Source organism: Melopsittacus undulatus, chromosome 6, assembly GCF_012275295.1.
Source record: "Melopsittacus undulatus isolate bMelUnd1 chromosome 6, bMelUnd1.mat.Z, whole genome shotgun sequence".
Lineage (NCBI taxonomy): Eukaryota > Metazoa > Chordata > Aves > Psittaciformes > Psittaculidae > Melopsittacus > Melopsittacus undulatus.
The window spans coordinates 85474943-85501361 of record NC_047532.1 but is presented as its reverse complement, the minus strand read 5'-3'; the positions used below and the strand labels follow the sequence as shown (position 1 = coordinate 85501361).

The 26419-nt window shown below is 41.8% G+C and overlaps 1 protein-coding gene across 3 annotated transcripts in view; it reads left to right on the top strand.

Moving 5' to 3' along the window:
- The window catches only part of AFF2 (ALF transcription elongation factor 2), a 329870-nt gene that overhangs the window by 153822 nt on the left and 149629 nt on the right, over nt 1-26419 (top strand). For all 3 annotated transcript variants that reach the window (XM_034064377.1, XM_034064376.1, XM_031047127.2), the window contains exon 4: nt 21590-21628. In XM_034064377.1, the coding sequence (XP_033920268.1) occupies nt 21590-21628 (39 nt within the window). The remainder of the gene's footprint in view (nt 1-21589; nt 21629-26419) is intronic.

The following is a 26419-nucleotide window of genomic DNA, read 5'->3' as shown; positions in this document are numbered from 1 at the left end:
GCTCAGCGCAAAGATAACAGTGAAAAATACGTTCTCCCTTGTTTTATCTGAATTTGTGCTTTCTGCTCCATTAGAATTCCTTTGGTCAGATGGTTGGAGTGGAAAGTAATTGATTTGATCTCAGCAGTGTACAAAGAAGCAATCTAAGCCTGACAAAACAAAACAAAAACTCTGACCTGTAAGAGTCATTGATCTCCACAGTAAGAGCAGAGGGCGGCCAGGCAGGACTCCCGGGGGCAGGTCTGCAGCTCCTGTACATTGTCCTTGCTCTTACAAGTCAGTGGTGTTTGAAGGCTCTGGCAGTTTCACCAGAGGAGGTGTCAGACCCTGCACTTGGTTCCTGGTTTCTCATGCAGCCTCCAGAAAACTCCTGACCATCTCTGGTCCCTGAGTGTTGCTGTCTCTGCTGTATGGATCAGTGATGGCTGCACTTCTGTGCCACCAGTCTCCTCCTCTTACCTGCTGGGAATCTATTCCAAGTGTAAGGCAAACTTGTTCAGTCCTTGGGTGTATTTTAATACATCCTTTCTGTGCATCAAGAAGCCCCTTCACGTGTTGGAGCTGTCGTAGCAACAGATTCAAGAAAAGGTGGGAGGAAAAAAAGGCATTAAAGCTTTCAGTGAATGGGTCAGTCCTAGCATGTAGAGGTTGTGTTCTCAAAGGCATGGGAGATCAATAAATGATCTCCTAACTCCCTTTCTTTTACCTAGAGGACTTGAATCTTGGATGAAAGGGTCTGACAGGTTTTAAGCATCCTTCTAGGCATGGCCCTTGTAGCATTATGGTTCACCCACCTGTGTTTGTGGTTGTTTGCTGAGGTTATAGAGTGCTGTTGTCATCATTGCTGAAGGAGTTACGCTGTTAAACAGCAGTTTCCAGATTTATTGTCTTCGTCCTGTTCTTGTTGAGCTTGGTTTTAGTATAGACTGCCTGGATAAATAGTAACACTTGCTCTGTTTTCCCATATAACCCACTCCTGACATAGCAGTATTTGTAAAGGCTTCAGGTTATAATCTTGGATTACCCACATCCTCAGAGCGCATCTGCACAACCAAGTGTATGGGAGCTGGGTGAGGAGGAGCAGTCAGTATGAGCTAGATGCAGGGAGGAAGAACATATGTATCTGCTATGTTTGGTTTTTTTTACCTTTACCAGCATATGTGATATTATTGCAGCTTAGTCACACGTTATTGGGATTTTGCAGGTAGTCAGCAGCATAGACTAGGAAATAAAGCTGTTGCTTATTCAACTCCTGGCCTGTCCCATATTTAAACAGTGCAGTTTTCCCCTGCAGCGCCAATGACAAAAATGACTTGGAAGAACCAAGTGCTTTTTATGTACCAAAATATCAACCTGAGTTTGCTCATACAGCTAGCTGAGCATTGAGAACAAAGCTGAATGCCTATTAGGTCTGATCCAGAAAGCTTTTTAATCCCTTGGAAAAGGCTAGACACTAGAGCAGTTGTAAGGGATTTAACCCCTAGAACAAACAGGAAGAGCCTCTTTATGAGAGCAGTTGTCTGGGCAAGGCTGATACCTGTTTGATATTTGAAAGGATGTGAGATCAACTTTGCCTAACAACCCAGCTGTAGAACTGGCAGAAAAAAGAGAGTAGCAGCAGCTCAATTGCAAATATCATGCTGAGTATTATGTTTTGGGTAAATAAATATAAGAAAGAATAAGTGGAAATCTTCCCCTAATAGAAAAATACATCCATGATACTGTAATTAGAACCAACATTATTCAACTGTAATAAAGTATTTATTTTACTGTGATTACAACGGTTGTTTATTCTTGGGAGCTGTATCCAGAAACAGAATATCCAGTCTGGATATCCAGCACAATATCCAGCAGCTGCCTAAAACTAGTTTCTTAGATCTCTGCTTGGTGGCTCAGCTGATACTTCTCACTAGAGCCTCAAGACAACAGACAGGACAAGTGCACTAGTCTAGTTGGGTCACTACATGGTTACAGCCCTATGCCTTGGATGTACCTGGGTGTTAATGAAACTGCATCTCAAGCAGTTGCAGAGGAAACAGGCAGAAGCTGTTATAGCTTCATGAGCAGTTTGTTCAAGCACTGGTCCTGCCATGAATGCAGCAATGATGGGGAGGCTTTATCCCAGTAATGAAACTTAATAGTCTGGGTGGGTTCTCAGGGCTTTAAGGAAAAGAGTGGATTTTTTAAGAGACGTGTGTTTATATATTGACATTTGGTTAAGAACAATAAACACTTCACACACACTGGTGGTGAGCACACTTCCAGCTATTTAAATGTTCCCAAACTAAACAGTTCAGTCCATTCCTGTGCTTTGTCATCAGGAAAAAATGATCAGCTCCAGCAGCAAAGCCAAGTTTACAGCCGGACTAATGGGGCTGATCCCAGGCAACTTGGTACACCCTGCTCAGTAGCCCTGCCTAGAGAGTGCTGGCTGAGGAGGACATAGCAGCTGGAAGGACTGTTGGGGTCTGAGGATCTCAGCTGCGGAAGGGACAGTGCAAGTATCTGTTTACTGGGCTCCTGCCTGCAGTCTGGAGGCCCTGATAATCCCTGGTGATTCAGAAACATCCCTGGGACATTGCATGTAAATTAACTGTACAATAAAGTGTTGTGGGTTAATGCTGAGGGTTCTTGTTGATGTAAGGGAAATCAGCTCTCCAGTTCCTCCTGTGTCCTCCCTCTGTGCCCTGCCACAGGGCTGGTGAATGGGCTGGTCACCCCCAGGCCTTGTTCTTTGTTCAAAGTGAGAGGAGCAGCAGTGCCAGCCCTGCCCGTTGTTCGGATAAGTGCAGAGCATGCTAGATCTGATGCCAGTGCTGTGTCTGCCAGCACTGAACTGTGTAAGTGGGGGTGCTGGGAGGTGATGCAGGATTGTGCTGGCATAGATCTAAGCCATCGGTAGTGTCCTTTATCTCTCATGACACGTTAGACTTGTAGGTTTTGGTTTGTTGTTGTAAATCCAAAGCTCTCGCAAGGAGATGCTCTGTGGCTGGCTGTGTGCCTGCAGCCAAGGTGCTGATGTGTGCAGCTGTGGCATGGCTTCCCCCTGTCAGTGTGCCATGGTCTTCCCAGAGTCCCTGTGCCCTCCTGGCCTTTGGGTAGAAGCTGGGGTCAGACAGTATGATCTCCTGGGCTTTGTGTAAGAAGCATCTGGCAGAGCAGCGAGCTGAGCTGAGGTCTTCCAAGCAATCCATGACACATGTCATAACTGTTCTGGCATTGGGTCAGTCTTTGGGGAAAGATGCAAGCTGACCTGAATTGGTTCCAGTTGCCTGCCAGCAGCAGGTGCCAGCTCTGGCACTTCATCATTGTTGTGAGTGCGCTTAGGTGGGATGCTGCCGAGGGAATGCAAGGCAATACTTTGTATGATAATATTTAGAAAGAGATAAGAAGATCCTGCTTTTCATCTAGGCTCATTCTTCCCTACCAGCCTGTGCTTTCTTTCAGCTCAAGAGACTGAAATCTTCTGTTCTCTTGTAAAAAGAAGTCCCTCTCTGAGCAGAGGAGCTAATGAAGCCTGGCTTGTAATGTCTCTCTCTCTCATGCGGATCCTCTGATATCTGACAAAGGGTGAGCTTTATTAGTTTTTGCTGTAATGGGACAGCAGTAGGGTCCCTTTCGTCTCCCCCACTGCCTTCTTTTCAAACTCCGAAGAGTTTCTGTATCTTTTGACTTTGATGCTGGACAGCAGGAGCAAGCTGAACACCCGTTTTGTATGAGAATACAAACACATGTATTATTTCAGATGCTCATGGCTGCAATCTGTGGGTGTCTCCTTTCTGTCAGGATTCACACTAAAAATAAAACAAACAAATCCCCTGAAATTAAAAGGAAGCATCAGTGTTCAGATGATTTATGGCATAAACTGGGGAGTCATCTCAAAAAACATCAACATAATGGCTATACTGGCTAAGCTGAAATCCACCCACTCATAGCAACAGGAGTTGATACTCGGTTAGAAGAGTGGGATGTTGCTCCCAAAACTTATTGTCTGTTAACATATACATCATGTGGCTTTCCTTTTTAATCCACAGGTCAGCTTTCCATTTTCCTACAGTTAGAATTGATGAAGCAGGAAGCAGGAAAAGAACGGTTCATACCTGCCACTAGCAGGCAGAGGGAGACAAGGGAAGCTGAATGGGTTAAAATCACTGCTGGATTCAAACACTGGATTTTCCTTGTCAGTTTGTCACAAATGCAGCCGTATTTAAATTCAGCTGCTTGGGTAACACCCAAAAGCTATCATTGCACTAATGCAATTATGATAGTGCATCAATTGCTGTAAATCACAAAGCTATAGATAGGTTGTAGTTGTCATGTTCTTTGTGATTAAAAGATGTGGGATCTCTAATCACTGCAATGAGAGGCTGTCATCGATAAAGGGAATCTGGAGCTGGAGAGCAGTATTGATTGCAAACTCTCTCCTTTTTTGCATACTTTGAACAACCTTTCAGGATGCACTATCAGCTTCACCCCCCCCCCCCCCCAGGTTGGGGTGGGAAATATGTTAACATCTGCCTTGCTCAGGTTCTCTAGCAATAGGGTGTTCAAGAGATGCTAATTTTCAGCAATTTCATACCCAAAAGGGTATACTGTTTCTTAGATGAAAACTAGAAATGGTGTGCTATATTTCTGCCTTGGAGGGAGCTGCGGCCTCACACCATGCTGGTGCTGGGGGCCCGGTACCCCAGTTGCACTGGGTGCCGCTGGCAGGGTCTGACTGCTGAGCCCAGCCCCAGCACAGGCCAGCATCTTCTCCACTGTGGCTTTAAATACCACCTGAAACTTTTTACTTCAAGTGGCACAACTTCTCTGTCTATAACTGAGAATCAGTCTCTCCCTTGCTCCAAGATGATGTTAATGTGCCTCTTGAAAAAGAAAGAAGCAGACCCAAAAAAACCTCACAACACCTCCCCCCCAATATAATTTATGGCCAATATTCATAAATTATTTACATTCAAACTGCAGAATTGTAAGCAAGAAATGAGTATTAAATTACCAAGTATGATGAAAAGGGGAAGGCTAGCGCAGGATTGTCAGGCTGCTTGGTTATTTCTCATGCATGTGGCTGTTTTGTTTGCTTTTCCCTGAAGAATCTCCATGGATCAACATACAAAGAATTTATGTGATTTTTTTATTAATACATAGCATATGGTTTAAAAGCTTTTATACATTTATAGCTTTAATCCACAATCACATAGTTCCCTGTATTGGTGTGTCTGCATGTAGGTGTGTGTAGGTACACAGTATCTGTATGTTCATGTGTTTAAACTAATATTCTTTGTATAGAAACAGTATATGCTCTTGCTGCAGTTTCTCGGGTTTTCACCACTCTCTTCTTTATGCTTGGGTGGTCATATTCTGAAATTTCCCCAGGATCAGTTTTTCATGCAGTCACGTTTCTCATCACATCTGAAGGATGTTGTGCTTCGCATGGTAATTAGGTCCTCTTTGTTTCATCTGCTGAGCTGCTCTCTGTTACTTCCTGCAGCACGCTCACGACTGGAGGCTATTGCTCAAATGTTAGAGCAGTGGAGGAGATTCGCTAGGAGTAAACAGCTTCACATTAACTTGCTTTTTTTAAATGCTGATTTACATCCTATTTAAACCTTGTGCAATTATATTTATCTTTGTTGCTTTCTTAGAGTTGCTTTTCTTAGAGTTGCCATTTATTGGAATAATTTATTACTGCATTGTGTGGCTGGTGGGTGTGCATGGAAATCATCTGAGTATTTACAAATACATATGACTTTATATATAAAACCACACAAGTGTCTGTCTATATCCCTGAGGCTCGAAAATGCTGATGGCTTAGCTGGAAGCACAAGTTGCTCTCAGGCTTCACAGAGGTTAAGCTTCCATGGCTTAAAACAAAGCTCTGATTGTTAGTTTCTTTGGCCCCAAGTGAAGGCAGGCTGAGGGTGGCTCCAGGCTGTTTGGTGTTCGTGGGACCCAGCAGGAGCTGGGCTTGGGTGGGTTTTGCTGTGGGAGCCCTTCTCTCCAGATACTGGGATCGGGACCCGTGTCTGGCACAGCAGGGATCAACAGCCAGCGCTCCTGCAAGCGTGGCCCCTGGCCAGCACAGTTTGACACCTCCCTTCTAGCTGTCAAGTTACAGCAGAGAATCAACCCTGGGTTTAGCTGTTGTGGTTTAGAAGGAAACTTTCCAAGCTCAGCTTGTTTTGCTGGTGCAGTCAGCTCCTGTGTCTCAGGGCTCACAGGTCGCTCAAGCTGGAGCCAAAGGTCAGTTGGTCGGAGGCAGCTCAGGTTGTACTGAGCTGCACTTCCAAACCCTGATGGAGCTCGGGAGGGCAACAGGAACTGGGTCAAGTTTGCCCTGAGGCTGCTGGGGAACCCCTGCCTGGGGTCCCTGCAGAGAGACATTCAGGGCAGGAGCACTGAAAATGCCTTCAGTTGCCTCAAGAAATGGGAAATGACCTCGTAACTGACCCCGAATTCCCTTGTAGTCGGTACAAAGCTCTGGAATGACTTCTTGCAGGACATAACCCAGTGCCGTTATAATGAGGACCATCACACTGCCCGCAGGAGGGGGGACAGGCAGGAGCTCTCCATGCAAATGAAGTGTCAGGGCAGAGGAGGCAGCAGGGATGTTTTTCATCCCAATAGGTTGAATAATACCCTCAGGCTGATGCATACTGGGTGCATGCAAGTGGTGCTCCTGTATGTACATAGAAGATGCAGATAAGTGTTGGAATGATGCAAACGCTGGTGATAGACAGCAAACGCTTTTGCCAACACGTGGAATTCCTAGTGGTTGTTTATCTACTTTTTCCCTCTTGTAATTAATAATGCCGTGATTACTCTGATTAGAATGATTGCATATCCCTTTAAGTGTCATCTAGATTGAGGTTTACATGGCATTTTTTTCCTTGTTTGTGTGTTCTGCAAACATATTAAGAAAGTCTCTAAAATAATATTACCAAACATCAAGTCAAATCCTGTCTCCTGAAGGGCTGATGAGATCATATGCACATGGCTGTGTGTTATCTTCCCCTGACACATGGAATTAAGTCTTGGACTATTCTCACGTAGAAAGACATCATTCTGCCAGCGGTTTCTCTCTTCTGGCCATTTCAGCTACAACATCTTTTTTCCCTTCAGTCAATTAAAGCAGGCTGCTCCCTGTAAAAGCCAATGAGAAAAATGGGGCAGTTTGATAATTTCTGAGTATTTCTTCATTTCATATTGTTGAGCTTACTGGTAGCACACAAACAGAGGCATCTGTGACAAAAACCCCCACTTAGTCCCAGAACAGTTCTGTGACTTTAATGAACTCAGTTGTATGTGGAAGGGAGACTGGATTCTCAGTTATCTCACTGGCAAAGCTGTGGGTGAGGGAAGCCTAGAGTTCAGCCATATAGCCCTACAACTTGAGGGACACAGCTGACCCAGTGGAAGATCAAGTGTAGGAGCACTGCCAGTTCTACTAATCATTTTTGTATTGTTGGGTTTTACAGCTTCTGGCAGTTGTGAAATGAGCAGCTGACAGGTAGGAATGTCCTTAATTCACATTTCCATCTTTTAAACAAAATCTGTGTTGTTTCCTTCCGGACCTCCTGCCATTGCTTTGTTTTGAAAGTGTTTTACTGGACTGGAGTCCGTAGGAGACACCTCCGTTTTTATCAGAGCAAAGGTTTTTTAAATCAACACAAAATTAATAATTTCCAATTTCAGCTGAGAAGTTTTGTAAATGTCATTTCAAGTCCGTTTCAGAGCAATTCCCCTTCTTCCCTCCAGTTCAGAATTATCACTAGACGACAAATTGCTTATTGTCTCTCTTGACAAAAGTGCTTGGCTCTTGGCCTTGCATTCAGATCCCCAAGCCACTGTCCAATAGGGAATTTATTCCCCATCTGTTTCCATTTCTACCCTGCGAGACCAGCCTGGCACATGAGCTGTCATGGGTTTTGTGATCCACATTTAATTCACCTAACTTTGTCATTAACTGAGACTCCCCAGTTAAGCAGAAGAGTGACCCTGGCCTCTCTGTGTAGTCACTGCAGAAGTGGGTTCATCCGGAAGGTAACTCTGCCCATGGGAAATCTCAATTAAATGCCCAAAGGATAACTTCTCTAAGATCAAGCTGCTGTATGCTTTGAGCAGTTCCACTGAAAGAAACCTCGTTGGCTCACAGAGACATGCTGATAATGGGCTAATTGGCTTGTTAGGTCAGCCAGCGAGTGGATGGTGGAGATTCTTGGGGCTTAAGTACCAAGACATCATTGTATTTCTGGGGAGATCATTGCATTTCAAGGGTGTGATGTGAGACAGGAGACTGCAAAGTCATCTCCAAGCGGCATTTATTCCCCTGGAATGTTCAATGTATCAGGCCTGATCTCAGTTATAAAATGGAAATAATAGATAAAAAAGGTCAAACCATTTATTGAGGATTGACATTTACAGCAGTCAGGAATCTCCAGCCGTATACAGCTTTGTGTATGTATGTCATTCCTATATGACACCATCCTGCTGAGGATCTCCAAACCTGTGCTTTCCTGCTGTAACTAGGTGATGGCCACTTAGTTATTTCTTATTGTGTTTCTACAGGTGCCTAAACAAAGAAACATAGAGATTAGTTAACTTGCCCAAAGTTGTGGAACACCTCTAGCAAAATGAAAACATAAATTCCCAAATCCCCTCTCTGTGGCATCCAAATGATTTTATTTTCTACTTTAATAAATTTTGTCAGAAGATTTACTGTAAAGATTATAAAAAAAACCCAACAAACCAAACCCTGTTTGAAATTAACTGCATTTTCTATAAAAGTTGACTGTTAAAAGGCTTGTGTCCTTGATCCCATTGTAGCTGGTGGCAGTGGCACTGTATTATTGACAGGGTATGTAGCTTGAGTACAGCATGGGGAAACTAGGTTGAAGGTAATAGTCCAGACAGGGATCCAGAGAGCAATTGTTGCCTGTTCTGTACCAGGATCTGGCACAATCAGATCTGTCACTGGAGGGGTCACGCTGTGTGTGTGTAAGAATGCTATTGATCAGTACATCACCTTTGCCGTTAAGATCTAAGGAGGAAGGAAGGGAAGAATAAAGACATGCAAACTCAGTTCTATGCATGTGCACCCATGTGCGCATACACGCATGCAGGATAGGAGACAGATGCCTCAGATAGGGCTGGTAACAGCGAAGTAATTAAAGGTGCTGAAACACTAAGTGCCAAGACACTCTCTCCAAGGACACAGAAGGTTTCCTAATGTCACTGCTGATGTCCCTATGGCATCCTGCAATTCTGGTGTGTCTCAGATGCCCTTCTGTGAGGTCTGCATTGCCTGGAGCCAGTCTGTTATCTCCTTGCCTTAATGGTCTGACCTTGAGAGATGAGCTTTGAGGTCAAGGAGACCCAACACACCCTATTAATGTGGTCATGAGGGCTGTTTTCTTCCCCTTGCTCACACAATGCTGCAGCATTATTTCTCAGTTCTTTAAATTAAGGAACTAACATCCTGGCACTAAGAATTTAAGGGACCTTGTGCAGATATAGACAGTGTACTTTACAGAACAAATACAATAGTAGTCTTGAAAACATTGATTAAATGACCTGTTGTCTCATAATAGGTATCAGATCTCGTTTTTCCTGTTTCCCCTGCCCAGTCCTGAAAAGGAAAAAGTTTAGCTTCTGGGTAAAATGCTAAGAATGGGTAGTCAGCCCTGACTTTAAAAAGGAAGGAAAAAAGACATTTAGGTATTAATGAAATGTCTTTCAAACTTAAATGCTTGTTTAGATAGCTTTTGAGATTAGTCTAAGAATAATAAACTGTTATTTATAGGGAACTTCCTGGCCAAAGTCGTTTTTTCCTTTATGACCACCTTTGGTGAAGAGGAAGAGCTGTCTATGGATCCTTCAGTTTCTTCTTGAGTTACTCTTGAGAGTGTAAAACACATGGGTCAGTTTATTTAGCTTGAGTTTGGAGCTTTTACAGACCTTCATTGTCTTCTGTGCAGATATTTGTTGTGCTTATGGCATCAGTCAGAACAAATGGAGGGATGGGATTTGCCCTGGCTGCTGTAGGGAGTTTTCCTGAAATTTCCCTGTTCTCCTAATAAATCAGTGTCTTAGTCTGTTTCTGATGGGATCCGGCATCAGGTCAGCATCCTTAGGTAAAGAAAGGCTTCCTCAAGTGAGCAGCAGTCACAGAAAGTAAATTAATGGAAGCTGGCATCTGCTGATCTCTTTGACAATAAGGAATTTCACTGCCAACATTTAGAAACCATTGGAAATGGTCTCCATTGGAAACCAGATTTTGACTTTCTGCCCTGGGCTGCCAGAAGTATTTCAGCATAAAATGCTAAAGTAAGTTGAACTTTCAATTATAATTTCAATGACTGTCTAGTGAAATGGATTAATGCTCTGGCACTGCACCTTTGAGGCTTTGGCTCGAATCTTGTAGGATAAAAATCTGTCTGCTTTGACAGTTGAAAAGGTCAGAAGTGAAATAATGTCAGGTGGTCTTAGCCCAATTCAATGTCTCGATTAAGAAGTAGATGTAGAAGTTGTTGATTTGGGATATCAGATCCTTTACAATAATACAATATACATTTAAAAATACATTTTTAATTTACATTTTAGCAACAAAATCAGCTGCAGGCAGCTGCATTCTGGAGAGGTGGGGCTTGTTCAGAGCTCAGGCACTGGATGGCAAACTGAGCAAAATATGGGTTACACTGTGCAGTATCTTAAGCTCAAAAGCTTGTATCCATCATGAAACTGATTTCTTGATAGTTGACTGTGTCAAGCATAGCTCTCACACAAGTGTTTTTTAAAGTTTAATTTGGGAAGTTTTATTAATTGAGAGAGACTAGAACGTTTTTCTCACTGTTCAGGCAAGACATGGAGTCTCTTCAGCTTACTTCTTGAAACTGCTGCAATTCTGTTCTTAAGCTCATTAAATAGGATCGTGTAAAGGAGCAAATAAGGTTATTTGTTGGGTGCATTTTTTCTCTTATTTGAGTATATAATTTTATATGATAATAATATGTAAATACAAATTGCTTCTCCAGACATCCCTATGAAAATGTCATTGCGGCAAAAATTTCTGGCAATAGTATCAGGGGAAAAAGGAGCATATTGGTGTATGGGGCCATGTGTCTCCATGATGAAGGGGTTAGCCACAGGGACAGTGGCTATCAGAGCTGCAGAGCAGTTTGACTCTCTTTGATTTGTCCCAGCCTTGCTCCTTCTCAGGTGTCAGGCAGCCTGAGTCAGTCAGCCCTCCTGAGTGAGGGTGCAGGTCTTTGCTTTGTTCAGTAAGAAACACACGTACAAGATAGTACAAATTGGAAATCAGCTGTCATGGCATGCTGCATAAATTACCCAGTTCTGGTTGGTAATCTATTGCAGATGATTAAATAAGTGAGCAGTTATGTCCTTTCTCGCGCTTGTAGGCATCTTTGTTTTATTTAATTCCCTGTTCCTTCTCTGCGTGTGTATGTATGGTGTGTCATGGGTTTTTGTCAAGTTGTGTTCACGTCTTAAGGCAAAGAAACCAGAGTCTCCGTGTGATCATGATGCAGTGCAAGTGCTGATAGAACCGTACATATGTTGTAAAGATTAATTGGCATTCAGTTAGGCCCCATAAAGTATAGCATGCCATGCATTATCCTCTACTTTGCCTTCAATTTACAGCGCAGTTCAGTTCACATAGTGGGTACAGGCTGAAAAAAAAGGGTATTTCTGAAGTATAAAATGTGTATTTTTTAGTAGGCCGATCTTCCCGATGAGGAAACCTTGGGAAAGCTGTGGAGCTTCAGATACAGCTTCATTGTGAGGCAGTGGTAACGTGCTCTTTCTTTTCTCAGCTGAGATCTACTAAGTGGGGCCCAGGGGACCACTGAAACCACAGAATTATCTTGTATTTGTCCTATAGATTTTTCTGACCAAACCCCAAAAGGTGACACGTCTCCATCCTCACACTTGGAAGATGCGGGGTGTAAATGTGATGCAGGAGCAGAAGGCATTCTATGGCCATGGGGTGCCGACCTTGCCAGCTGCCTGGGAGGGTGAGAGGCCAAGCACCCGAGTGCAACCCATTATTTATAACAGAACAAATTGGTAATTTTGCAACTATCAGGGCTCAAATATGGGACCATTTCCCTAGTAATAAAACTATTACTCTGTAACTGTTTACTTATCAGGAGACCATTATGTGATTGATGACCTGAAAATGGAGGTTATCTTTCAATTCATTTGAAATGCAAACTGACTAGAAAATCTATAGTTATTGCAGGGTATTCTTAAGCAAAATCAGGCACCTACATTGACTTCCTATTTACATTTCTTTGAGAAGAAAAATCACATAAAAGCTATCAAGAAACACATTTCACAGCAGGCAAATTAATTGGTTTTACAGTATTTGAATGGAGGGTTTGTCAAATAAAACATGCCATGACAGTTAATAGTGTCATTTAGAAGCAGCAAATTATTGGCTTATTTGTTATTGGATAAAAGGAAGGCAAACACTTTGTATTAGGAAGTTTTAATGTGTTTAAAATCCTCATTAGGGATTTATGGACATTCTTGCTTAGCATAGCGCCTCATTAATTTGAGGCTAAACAGTTACTTCTGTGTTTCAATTCCAATTTTTTTTCCCCTTTTCTTTAATTAGATCTCGCATTAGAGTTTGGTCTCTACACCACTGGAGATGTAGAATTAATTAATGTGATTTATAAATCTAATGGAAGTGAGTTATTCTTAGATATCTTTTCATTTTAGTGAGGGGTTTAACTGCATGCAGCATAAGTGCACCCAGATCTAAGAGATTTTGGAAGCTGAGGAAAAGTATGTGACTTCTGCATTGAATACATTTAGCAGTGTCCCTTGGCATTAATAGATCAAAGCATTTTAATTAGGAATGTAACTAAAAGAGAGGCCATAAAAATCCCATTCAAAATCAGATTTTCTTTGTTCTAAGCTCCATACTGTCCAAAAAGTGTTGTTTTAGCTCTCCTTTTGTATGATAACCATGACAATCAGTGGCAGTTGAGATTATAGTGTGTCTTACTATTTAATGAGCATAAGATCTGGCTCTTAATGTAGTCTGAATTTGGATCCAATCCCAATAAAGACATAATCATTGATTGAATTTGTTAAGAAAATGAAAATTGCTTTTATTTCATGTAGGAATTTCATTTGTTTGATTCAAGCTTATGTAAAAAAATGCATTTGTGTGGACTGGTTATGCTAACAGGTAGTGTCGGGATTTAAACCCTAAGATATTTCAGAATACATTTGTTTTCTTTCCCACTGGCAAGAACATGTCCTTGCCCTTTGGATTCTGGCCCTCTGTTTTGAAGACAATCTGAGGACACAGACTGCAAGTGGTGGCTGTGTTAGAGGGATGTATGAAAGCAACTAATTTGCAAACAAGCTCTGAGTGATTAATTTGGGCCCCAGCATTAGCCTTGCAGCTGTGCAAACTACTGTACAAGTTATACCCAGGAGTACATTTTTCAGTGAGGACATTCATACCTGCTTCAAAGAAAAGAAGTGGAGCAGACAACCAGCAGTCACCCACCGTGTTCCGGTAGCTACAGTAAAGGTGTTGTCAGATGTAAATAGATGCTTGGAAAGGTTCCTCTCTAAAACTGCACAGGAAATGTTACAGTCTGAATTCTGGAGGTCACATAATGCTCCAGGTTACACTGATGCAGCTTTACTGACATCAGCAGAGTTTTAGTTGTGTTCCCACACCCTGACCTGCCAACCTTACTACTATTTTAGCAGGAAGTTATACAAGCCCTGCCGAACACTGCTTGCCATGGGCTGGGAGCAGACACTGAATTCCACTCGTGTGAAATAGATTTGAAGGAGATCCAGTTCCAAGTTGTATTAAATTGGCTGTGTCTGTATAGTAAAGAGATTCTGAATGATTTCCAAGAGGTTCTACTCAAAGGGTTACACAGAGAATAAATACGGTGTCTAATTTACATCCTCCAACTGAGGACAAGTAGACTTGGAAGCCAAGCTCTCGTCACTCTCCTTTTATACATAGACTGCTTCACTGTCTTCAGAGGAGTTAGATTTCTTTCAGACTGGTAAAAGTAAGACAAGAAACAGACACTTGATCTTTATTTCTGCTGCACCATATATCTCACTGCACTAGACGGTTGCATAGTCTGCTAGTCAGGCTTTGATGTTTCAGGTGGACAAGTGCATGGTGGTATTTTAGGTCAGGGAGCCTTTTATCGTCAGTTTAATAGAAATGTATAAGGTAACCTCTTCCAGAATAAGGTGAAAATACCAAAGCATATAAGAAAATGTACTTATTTTATATAAGTAAGTCATTGCAGTCATTGAAGGAGGAGGGACAGAGAGAGAAAGGAAGAAATAAAAGAAGAATGAAAAGAAGAAAACATTAATTTCTTAAATTCCTTTCTCTTTGTCAATATTAAACGGTTGTAAGAGCTTTTATGCAAGCCAGTGTTTCGGTCACGAAGGACTGCAAATGATGCTCTTGTTGGGGGCAGGTTGCAGTTACTCTATCATCATGGTGAGCTTCTAAAATAGTACATTCAGAATATTCCAGAAGAAAAGTATGCAGCCTTACCTACATTAAAAACTCCCAGGGGACCTTGAAGTGAGAGATCACTTTATCAGGCTTCTCTCTCTAATAGAGTTTGGCAATTTACTGCATGAAAATAATGGAGAACCATTGAGTTTAAATTGAACATCAGCATATTGTGCTTTCATGGAGACTATTTTGTGCTGATCAACATTGAAATGGTGTTGTTAGAAGAAAACATCAGAGAAATGAAAAACAAAACATGGGCTAAATACAACATGCACTGGGAAGAACAAGGAAAATGTAATTGTCACATCCAGGTCAGTCTAGTTTAAAAGTTGCTGTAGCAGAACTAAATGACAGTGAAAAACCATTGTCCTTGCAGTTGGGCTTGATCTGACTGAGAAGTCATTGTAAGCTGAGTTCCTTGTAGAGAAATCAAACTATAATTCCTTCTGAGTTGTGGGCTAGCACCCAAGTGTCCCAGCCTGGTCTAACAGCACCATTCTGTCTGGCTCCAGGTGACTGGAGAGGAGCGTATTGGAGTCATTGGCTTTTGTAAGAAACTAAAGATATCCATTGTGGCAGTTTTGGCTTCTGAACTAGAGACCTTTTGGCAAGTTCACTGAAGTCAGCAGGCATCTGGTTCAGTCATGTTTTGGACCACACTAGTAAGTTGTTTTTCCTTGCTAATGTGCTTTACTCAAGGGAAGAGGCATAAGCCCAGGCTGTCCTAGCTTAACAAATGAATTAACTTGACCCAGTCCTTAAACTTTTCCCTGTTTTCAGGTTCTCCACTAAATGTGTATTTGACACAGCTGCTTCTGCAGTATTTGAATTGAGGGGGACCCAGTGGAGTAGCTCTACTTTGTTTTAGGCAAAAGGTTTTCATTTTTTCTTAATTTTTAATATATATATATGTGCATATACAAAGTATATATTTTCACAGACCTTTTAATAAGGCCCAGGAGATATTTTTGGGTTGAAATAATGGGAAATGTAGTCTTCTCATGGAATTCTGGTTCAAGGATAGTGGAGGTACTAAAAGAAAACAGTGGATGTACGTTATTTGGGGCCTACAAATGGCTCCCTTGAGAATTACTACCCTGTGAAAAATACATATATATATTTGAATACCAAGGGAGAAATATAACTTGTTTTTTTGGGGGGTTGTTTGTTTTCTTTAATACCATGTTTGACTTCCTGAGCCCAAACATATGGTGCTAATATATGGTGGTGATAATCTCAGGAATGTCAGATACACCAGAAAAAAGAAAACCCTTCAGGTTGCAATATTCATGCCTTGCTGTTTTGCTGCTCCCATTCTCACATGCTTGCACCAAAGTTAGTAAAGAAGAGCCAAGATCCTTCCAGTGAGATTAGTTTGACATCTATTTCAGGTGTCTTTTACATGAATGACCCTTTGGGGACGAAGTACTAGTGAGCTAAAAAAGAGACAACAGTATGAACTGTGAAACAACCCAAGGAGGGCTCTGAGTGGTGGTGTACCTCGAATACATGTGAAACAGTATGCCTCAGGAGGAGAAAGGTGTAGTCAGATGGCAGCTGAGGGGTGGGCTACAGCCTGAAATGCAGCAGGTCGAGAAAAGCTGTAGGAATGACTGAGGAGAAATGAAGCCTGCGTGTGTAAGGACACACTAATGACCATCAGAGCAGAGCTGATGTTGGCAAGCATGGCTCTGTCCTCCATTCAGGTGCAGCTAAACAAAGTATTGCATCTGAGATTTGTAGCAAGTGTATTGCAAAAATTGAATCACATAGGTTGGAAGGATGTTCAAAGGTCATCTAGTCCAATGTCTTATATATGGAAACCCTGCTGGAGCCTCTGTTAATAGGAAGCCTGGCAGGAGCTGAAGGCATTCATAGGGTAAGGCTTCTGCGGACAGTCCCAGTTTGGTTGTATTGTGGCTTACGCCCAGCAGGTAACTCAGAACCACACAGCTGCTCACTCACTCACCCCTTTTCTTCCCCACTCCGCTCCCAGCAGGACTGGGAAGAGAATCAAAAGAATGTAAATCCCACAGGTTGAGATAAGAACAGTCTGGTAACTAAGGTATAACACAAACCACTACTGCTACCACCAATAATAATGATAAGGGAAATAACAAGGGGAGAGAATATAGTTGCTCACCACCCACCACTGATACCCAGCCCGACCCAAGCAGCGATCTGGGCCTTCAGGAAAACTCCCCCCAGTTTATATACCAGGCCTGATGTGCTGTGGTGTGGAATACCCCTTTGGCTAGTTTGGGTCAGGTGTCCTGTCTCTTCCTCCTCCTGGCTTCCCGTGCTCCTCCTCACTGGAAGAGCATGAGACTGAAAGGTCCTTGATTGGAGTAAACATTACTTAGCACAACTAAAACATCAGTGTGTTATCAGCGTTGTTCTCAGGCTAACATTGAAAACACAGCACTGCACCAGCTATTAAGGAGAAACAGCTGAACCCAGGACAGTCTGCTTCTGTTTTTCTCAGTGTTTTCCTCTTATAATCGTGTAGTGCACATTGGAAGTGATCAATCAAGGCTCATGCACATGATCTTTTCATGCTAGCAAGTGAAAAATCAATTTGTGTTTGAAGGAGTAAACAGTAGTATGAGCTTCACCTCCCCGGAGTCAAAATAGATTCCTTGATAAAGGAGATGACAATGAAAGCTGAGCTCTTGATGTGTAAGCACACAGGTGCTCATACGCAGAAAATCAGAGTGGGTTTCCTACATTCATTTAACATGCTACATTTATCTTTCTAGTAAAATAAAGATAGGAAGAAGCGATTACTTGTTAAATGCCAAATGTGCGTCAGTAAAGCCAGAGGGATTATTCACAGTTTATCCAGATGAGAATGTAGTTGGTCAGTTCTGACAAAGACATTATTCATTATGTATTCCTGCTTTCTGACTCTACATTTAAGAACTATCCTGACAAGTCTGTTGGAAGGTTTTGTTGCTATCATTTCTGAGAGGTGCCTGCTGTTGGATGTGAATTACAGGGAAAAGAAACTTACATGGTTTTTCTGTCCTGCAAAAACAAAATCTGATCTCATCCAGGTTATAAATTGTCCAGGAGGTAAGAGTGGTCAAGGACCTGTTGGATGAATAAATGGAAGGTTAGATCAACATGACTCATCAGATATTATAACCATTCACCCAATGTCATTTGATCTGCATAACATTAAAGGCCACTATTCCCTTACTCTTAGATTTCTGACCTCTTTCCCTCCCTTTAAAGTTTAGCCCTGAGCCATCCAAGCCATACATTAAACCTTTGGTTCCACATCATTTAAGTTCTGTTCTGTTCTCTTGTGAGTCCGAAACATGAAGAGACCCTTATAACACTGACTTGTATTAGGTGCAATATTCTGATCATCTGACCTGTCCCTTTTTTTAGCAAGCAGCATTTGAAAGTAAACATGAAGTGTTCTGATGCAAAAGAGCTTTGCCAGATTAAAATGAAACTGGAAGATGAGTTCAGTGTAGCATGTAGCTGTTCTGAATTGGTTTTGTTTTGATTGAAGTTTTATTACCTCAGGACTTCTGTCTGCAGCTTAGGTAATATTCACTTCTGTTCTATCTGGGATTCACGAATGCACTGCCATCTGAGAGAAGAGCTCATGATGTGAAATGCAAGTACTCAGTCTTATGGAAGCCAAATATCTGGAATCTGTCCTTTCGGCTGAGTTAGACTATGCTGCTCACAAAGGAAGAAAAGCACCAAAAGCATGCACAAATGCAAGCTGTGACCTCCTTTTTAGGAGGTTACTGATGAAAACTGAAGAGGGGAAAGGTGGAGAATCACACAGTGGGTCCTAAATCACTTCATTTTCATTAGATTAGGAAAGCAGCAGTATAGATGGGTGTCCCGCTCAGCTAAACTATGGGAGAAACATGGCATCTTACTAACAGCAATTCTAATAACAATTTGTTATAGCACTAGCACTGGAGAAGGTGGTTAATATTGTATGTGCTCTGTTTCATTCTGTCCTGACGAATCTGCATGGATGCCATGGTGTGCCATGGGGGACTGCTTGCACTTGTTAGCTGAATGCAAGTGGTTATGGACAATTAAACTTCCAGTTTTTGATTCACACTCTGAAAGGTTGAGAGGTTGCTTTTTTCCTTTTTCTTCTTTTGTTTCCCTTCCAGGATAGACCAAGTTTCTAATAGATCTGTGCCTTTCATGTCTCTTAGAATGTGCGACTGTAACATGAAGTTAGAAAAATGGTCTCATTTCTTTAGAAATCCACTAATAGTAATGTACGGAAAGACTCTTACATTGATCTTCTCTCGATAGCTATGTTGTAATAATTATTCTTTTAATGTCTGCATCAATCTCAATGTTTTCCTCTTTGTGCTAGCTCCTACTTGGATCTCCCTAGATGACAATCACAGCACTTTGACATCTTGCATTACTTTAATACCAGTGATTCAAAACAAAGCAATGCCAAAGGGAACAAAAGTTCTGTCAAGCCATTAAAATCTTCTTTGCCATTAAGGCAATTAAATTGATGCATAAGCATTTAAAGTTATTAGCAAGTGCTGCCTGCAGAAGCTGGTTGTGATTGCATAATATATAGTGGTCTTTATTAAAGTAAAATGGTATGTTTATTGTTATTATCATCATTAGTTCTGAAGTAACATAAACTTAAACAGGGCTGTGAATTATGAGAGGAGTGTGAAACCAGTTAAAACATGCTCTGCCCTCTGTTAACAGTCAGGAACAAGATTATGACAATTAAGACATCTCTAAACAAAACAATACACATGGTATCTTGGTTAACCATTGAAAATGGCACATGTAATGGTAGTGAGGGGTTTTAAATAAAGAGAGGACTGCTGTATCTCTGCTGCTGTCACTCTTCCCAGTCTTGACTCACTCGGCTGGATTTTGGGCTGCTCCTGTTACTGCTGTGAAAGGCTTTGTGGTTGGTGTGCAAGCTGATGGGGGGACTATTTGTTTTGTTTTCTTACATTCCAACAAACTAATTTTTCAATGAAAAAAATCAGGAGTGTATTAGAGACATACGTATTCCCACTGTCCCACTGCAGTGTGCTAATACTGGTGCTTGCTGGTCTTAAAGTTAACTATTCCTCACTGAATGGAGAGTTAGTATGGGGTATGGAAAACAGGGATTAGTGAGGAACTTACAGGTATTGAGAGGGAAAAAGAGTGATTGAAGTGAAACACTAGTGGATAAAGGAAGGCCAGTGAAGTACTGGAATATCAAGTTGTGTGGTATGAGGGTGGGCTGCATGCCTATTGCAGTTAATGCTGACCATCCACTGAAAGTTCTTGAGCTAGGTTTGTTAGGTAGAATTTGAGTAGAGTAGAAATTAGGGACAAAAGCTGTTTTTTCTGGTCAGTTGAGTATTTTTAAGTGATTCTATGGAAAAGAAAATGATAATCTATAGTTGCTGAAGGAGATAAAAATCAGTAATATCCCTGCAGTGTACTCATATTCACTTGAGTACTTCTTTACCAAGATATTGATGAACTGTTGGAAATTCAGAGAACAGTGATGAAATAAGCCACAGGGATGGAAAATGTGTATCAGGAAAGAAGGCAAAAGTTCAACATTCATCATTTGAGAAGAGTCAAGTGAAATTCTGCATGTCTGTGCATGGTGTAAATATGAAGGGAAGAAATAAGTAGTGAGAAGAGCTCTACAGAAAGACTGAGGTGTCACTGAGAGCAAAATTGTAACAATTATCACAAAAAAGGGCTGAACAGTTTACAGCACTGGTCCATATTGTATCAAGAGAAGGGATGGGAGACCCATTTCCCTACAGTTTCTATGTCAGACTAGGGATAATACAAGAAGAAACAAGGAAAATGTGCTACTTTAGCAGAGCGTGAACTTGGTCATCTAATAAGGTCATTCTGGTCTTTGGCTTTTGTAGCTCTGTGGATTTATTCTTGAAGCTTAGTGCTGGCTGAAATACAGGAGGAAAGGCATGGTTGGTGCTTTTGGTCAAGCTCTATAGCAGATAAGGATGACAGAGATTAAGCTTAGTCATGAGTGTCTTTTACCAAACTAGTTACCAAGGGCACTACAGTGAAGTGTCAGGCAGAAAAGTGTCACTGAATATTCGTGAAGTGCTTACCTTGTTTTTGGTACCTTCCTAAATATTGTTTCTTCTCTTCTGCTGTACCCCTGTGATAAGAGCCCTTCACAGCTACCTACAAGTGCTACAAAATGGTTGTACACGTGGGTCCACCTGTTGTTTATGTAATAGTTCACAGTAGTTAGGGATTTGAGCTCTTTCATGTCCTTGCAATGAGGGATTGTGGCACATGCTGTAAGTACCATTTAAAAATTAGTATTTTCAATTGAAAGACATTAAGGGCACCACTCTGTGTGTGCTCAGGTATGGTTGTGTGCATAGATATATTGCAACTTTCTAAGGGGAGAATCAGTATCTGTCAAGCCTCTTGAGGTGGATTCCCCTGTGCTGTTCAGTCTTCAGAGGATACTTAACCTGCGACAGGCTGATGAAGTGAGAGACAACAAAATCAGCAGCCACCCTTACAGTCCAACCAGTATTTTACTACAGTATGTATTTAAGTTTTAAGAGCTGCCGTGGCTGTTAGCCTATTAAGCTGTAGGACAACATAGTTGATGATAACAGCTTTCTCCTAACTGTTATCACCTCTGTCCTTCGCTGCAGCATACAGCAAGTTAAACCAAACTTCGCCTTCTCTTTGAAGGCTGCTGATAGGAGTAGCAGCGGGATCTTCAATACAGAAGTTTGAGGCAATTCCAGTGCCAGTCCTCAGCTGTGAGGAAATCAGAGGACTTTATTGCTTCAGGAGTGTTCTTAGTAGCACAAAGCAGTGCGGAAGAAAAAACCCAACTTTTGACAAAATGGATCTTGCTGATGATTTATTTTGATCTGAACTGGAAAATCTGGCAGGCAGCAAGCATGGATACAGCAGTCTTCAGACAGAGCCTTGTTACCTATTTACCTCTGTGGCTGTAGTCACTGAACTTTGCATCCAGCACCTGACTAAATATTTCCTTCTTTCTTTCTTTACACCTAGGTTCCCAATGACTCCAGCTGTGTGGAAGACATATTACGGGTGAGTAAGACCCTTGCTTTTGTATCTTCTGTATAACTGTAGTGCTGCTATTTCATCTTTCAGGGAGAAGAGTTATATGGCTGTCTTTAACCCTGTAGGTAAATAATGACATTTTAGTGGTTCTGCATTAAAAACACACAGGCAAGTGGTAGGCCCAGGGTGCTCCTTAGTGAGTAGGGTTAGTTCACCCCATACTCTGCATCTGTCAGCTTGTCACAATCAGGATTTACACACGTTCCTGGGGTTTTTAAGCTCTTAATCTTTGTGAGTCTTTCCAGGATGTATTTCTCCCCTACCCTGAGGTGGAGTTACCTTAATTCTCTCACTTGTAGACTGGCCACGGTCTTCTTCCTTCTTCATCCAAGCTACAGTTACTCATCATTCATGGTTTCATTAAACACTTGGTTATTTCTTTTTCCAGGAGCTCTGGTCAGTGGTTTAATACAGAAAATTAAAACCATTCCAAACTGAGCATGGCTTAATTGTAACAAGATCATATAATAAAGGGGACTGTGCACAAATTGTGTACATGTAAATCTGCATTACTTTAAGATAGGCTTTTCCTCAGACACCCCGATTTTGATGTCCCCTGTTGGCAGTGAGATTTGTCTGGGATCAGGTTTGCAACCCAGCAGTCCCTATCTGGAATTTAGGTTTTTGTCCTCATGGGTTGATCTCTAATCTATCAGAGCTACTTCCTTGGATTGACTGTCAACTTCCTGGGGTTCAGTGTAGAGGGTATAAAATTACAGTGGGAATTTGTGCTGGCCATGTTCTTACCCCTAGGAGCAACTGGTGCAGACCTGAAATCATGTGTAACAATCGTGTCAACTTGCTTGCAAGTACATGGACTTGTTCTTACAAAATGGGATTCTCAGTATTCACTGCAATGCAGACTTAAGTGGTTTGGGAAACTTGCCCCTGTTATGTGCACACATGTTATCTTGGGATGCTGTTGATGTCCTTATAGGTTGCCATTGTTGCTGCAGAAGTATGTTGAACCAGCAGGCAAGCATGCGCTTGCAGACCTGTAGTAACAGAGGAGTATACATCTGCATGTGCACCCAGAAGCAATGAATGCATGCTAATAAATAAAATCTATTTTCAGTCCTCAAAGTGAATAGGGGTTTAGTACCTATAGAACACTAAGGGAGCAAAAGCAAAGAAAATGTTGCAAGGCTATTTGAAATACTTGGTACATTTTAAATGTCTTCTTCCCCTGTTTATATGTTTCAGTTAGGTTCTTTACTATAGTTGTAATGAATGACTTGTTAGCTGGGGAAAGCAGTTGTCTTCAGTAGACAGCATCAAAAGGAAATGTGACGTGGTGAATTTCAGGGATCAGTCATCCAGGTGCCAGTTTTAATGTGGGAATGGTGCATATAAATCACAGGAAGCAGAAATGTTCTTTTTCTAATCAAAAGGAGGTGATACTATTTCCTACTCCATGGCTGCAGTTTAAGTCAACAGTGTCAGAATGTCCTAGGCTTCCTTCTGAAACCTGCTGTGATCAGTGCAGGATTCTGCTGATGATGACAGCAGAGGATGGGGATGAACTCCAGAGTCCCTGCAGTTGGTCCCAGTAGGCTGTTAAACTTGGGGTGGACAGAGCAAGGATTGCAGGTTTCCATGTCTCTGGTGATGTCTCACAAGAGCATGTAATGGGCAACTGGAAGAGGGGTATAAACCAGCAGATCTTTCTTGACGGCTGGCTGCAGATGCCTGGAGGCACTCCCAGTGCCCAGCCTTGCCATCCAGACATGGCACAAACCTGTCAGCCACAGGCATAGCCAGAAGCTATATTGAGCGCATGAGCCCGCATGTGCCAGTACAGGGTTGGCACAGAGCAGTGAGTGTGGGATCTCACCACATGTGCAGCTAGGTGAGAAAGCAGCAGATCACATAACTGCTTCTAAGGCTGCCCATCAAAGGCCCAGCAAGTCCCAGTCCCAACTGGTTGCCTTCAATGGCAGCTAAACTAGGCTTTCAACTTCGTATGGTGGCTGAAGCAGACGTGGAAGTAGAAGTACCTCAGTTTTGTTAGTGACTTTGTTCTTCTCAAATTTATAATGCAGAATGAGCTAGTGGAAGATGTGTTTTGGCTGCATGCATAGTATCATATTGTACTTGATAGGCAACGAAGAGAAAAGAATGTGATGCCCGGCAGTGGTCAAAATCCAGTCTTCAGGCTCCCCATGGAAGGCCTGTGTCGGGAGATTCAGGTTGTCTGCTCCAGATGAGAAGATGACCCATGGTTTCAGCAGCGATTTGTTCTTTGAGAATGTGGATGAAGTTCATAGCTCTTACAGATCCTTTCCAGCCTTTTGGGGCCATTTATGTAGACCCTGAAGAGCCTTTGGGAGTGTGGCCCTCTGCTTCTTGATGGCAGTTTCCCCATGTGAAAACTAGGCTGTTAACATTTCCATCCCATCAGGGATGTTGCAGAGGTAAACAAGAGGGATTACAAGACAGGTCCTGAAGGTAGACAGATGGGGCTGTAATAATGTGCATTTTGACCAACCAAACCATTGACAACTACTGGCAATTTCTTCTGTGGGCCACATCCACTCCCAGCCCTGTCTGTCTCCCTCTCCCTTGAGAGAGATCATTTCATGCCTTGAATTTTGCTCTTTTGTCTCTTTTTCAGTCAGGGGATTAAGTGACTTAATTCGGTTTCACCCCTCTGAAAGACACAGTAATTCTTCTAGTTTTTTTCCTAGACTACAAGGAAGAGGTACCATGTTAAGATCTGTGACCTCTGATTTTACAGAGCTCTTTTTTCAAGCTGAACTTGATTAATGGGTGTTGTAATTGTAGAGGTTTGCAATTCCTGATCTCTCCTGGTTTTATTTTTCTTTAGGAAAAAAAGTTTTTATAGAGTTTATGGTCAAAAATTTCCATCAGAGAGAGGGGAAAGGTCTTGAGTCTGTTCAGACCCCTGAGTCTTCAGAGGCAAAATTTCACAGTCCTTCAGATTTCCTGAAACAGGCAGCCACTTATGTCATCTTATGTAAATGCTTTAAGGACTGTTCTGACACTATAACCAAAGGTTAACGGCAGAGCCGTCTCTTGTTGATTTTGCTTTCCTAACCAGGATGGTTGTAAAGGTTATTAGTAATAATAATAAAATAATCTCTCTTGACTAACTAAGGCCAAGCTGTAAAGGTAGTACAGGAGATTTGCGTTTCGTAAAGGTTGCTAATAGCAAACTAAAAGGTGAAGATGAATATATGGGTGGTCAGCACACTTTTTTCAGTTCCAAAATGTGGCTTATTTTTTAAGCCGCCATAATGGCTTTAAAGTGTGAGTAACATGGAAGACAGGCACTTAACAGCGTATGAGTGTGTAATTCACATTATATTAATATGGACTTAAATTAAGTTGTCACTTGCTATGTGCAGACATTGAAAAATGAGTTCGTTGAAAAGTTGTGATATGAAGTGCAAATGGGGCAGTAGAAATGACCGGTGTTCTGATGCTGTTATTTGTGCCACTTGTACCAGTGTTCTATCAGCATTCCCTCCTGTCATGGCATGTTATATGACATGTTCTGCTGGTCCCAGTATAGGGCTGTGTATTGGTGCAAACCAGCAGACATCCTGTTTCTACCTAGAATGAGCACAGGAGGGACCTCCCTTCGCATTGGTTTACTTCTGGGCAGAGAGGTGATAAGCATACAACATTACATGGAAAAGAAAGGAAATCTCATTTAACTACATGTTCTTGAGGACGTGCAGTGTAAATTGAAACTTTGGGCTAGGTGTTTAGGCAATCGATTAGATGTAATCTCGCAGCAGTGAGGCTCTGGTCTGTGTGCATAAAGCTTTCGTGTCTGTGTTGCTAACCATCTGGGCAGGCACTGCTGTCTAAAAGCCTGTCCCTGCTTAAAGGAACAAAATAATTCTTGTAGATGCATATTCACTGCAGCAAGCCATCAAGTAGCTAGATGGACTTCTGATGTTGTGTGGACAGCTGTGATATTAATTAAAGGCTTTCTAGTCTGGAAGCAAAACAAATCCTAAATATAATTCAGATTGTAATTAGTATAAAATGACTAGAGTTAAATGAGCAAAGTCTGTAATTTGTATAGTCTTCTATTCTTCTGATGACTAGCTAATATCTAATGACATTGGAGAATATGTAAATTGATCAGCAAGTGAAGATGCCCTTGACTGGGCAAATTATGTGTAGTATTACCTTCCTTATGCCAATTGAAAGCACTAACAGATTTAATGTGTGTCATCCATAGCTGAGGTGAGCTGTTCACAGAGCAAAATTAGACTGTAACAGATACAGGCTGTTATTTGCCTCTCAGTAATTTTCTCCTTTAAAATACAAACTAACATTGAAGAACGATGCTAAACCCAATTATAATAATAGTACTTTGTAAACCACAGATACTCTGTCCAGTGTAGTTACAAATGTATTTAGTAGCTGATGGGCAGTTTAAGTATTTTCATGTGGAATCTGGGGGCTTGCTGAGGAGGACATGATGTGAATTTCAAATGATCATCTAGACGTCATTGGACAAGTGAATAACGAGCTGACTGGCCTAGTAAATCATGTGAACCTGTCAACTGTGGGAACACGTTGGGGAGGAGATGATGTCAAGTAACAGTAACTTAGCAACCTGGCATTTAGCTGTCCAGAGAATGAGTAAGAGTAGCCACTTTTAAATAGCTGAGTAAATAAATGAATCCCTATACATCTTAGGTGTGCTATAAAAATAGGCCAGCACCGTATGTTTTCTGTCAAGCTGCTTCTTTTCCAGGATAAGGTGATTTATTATTT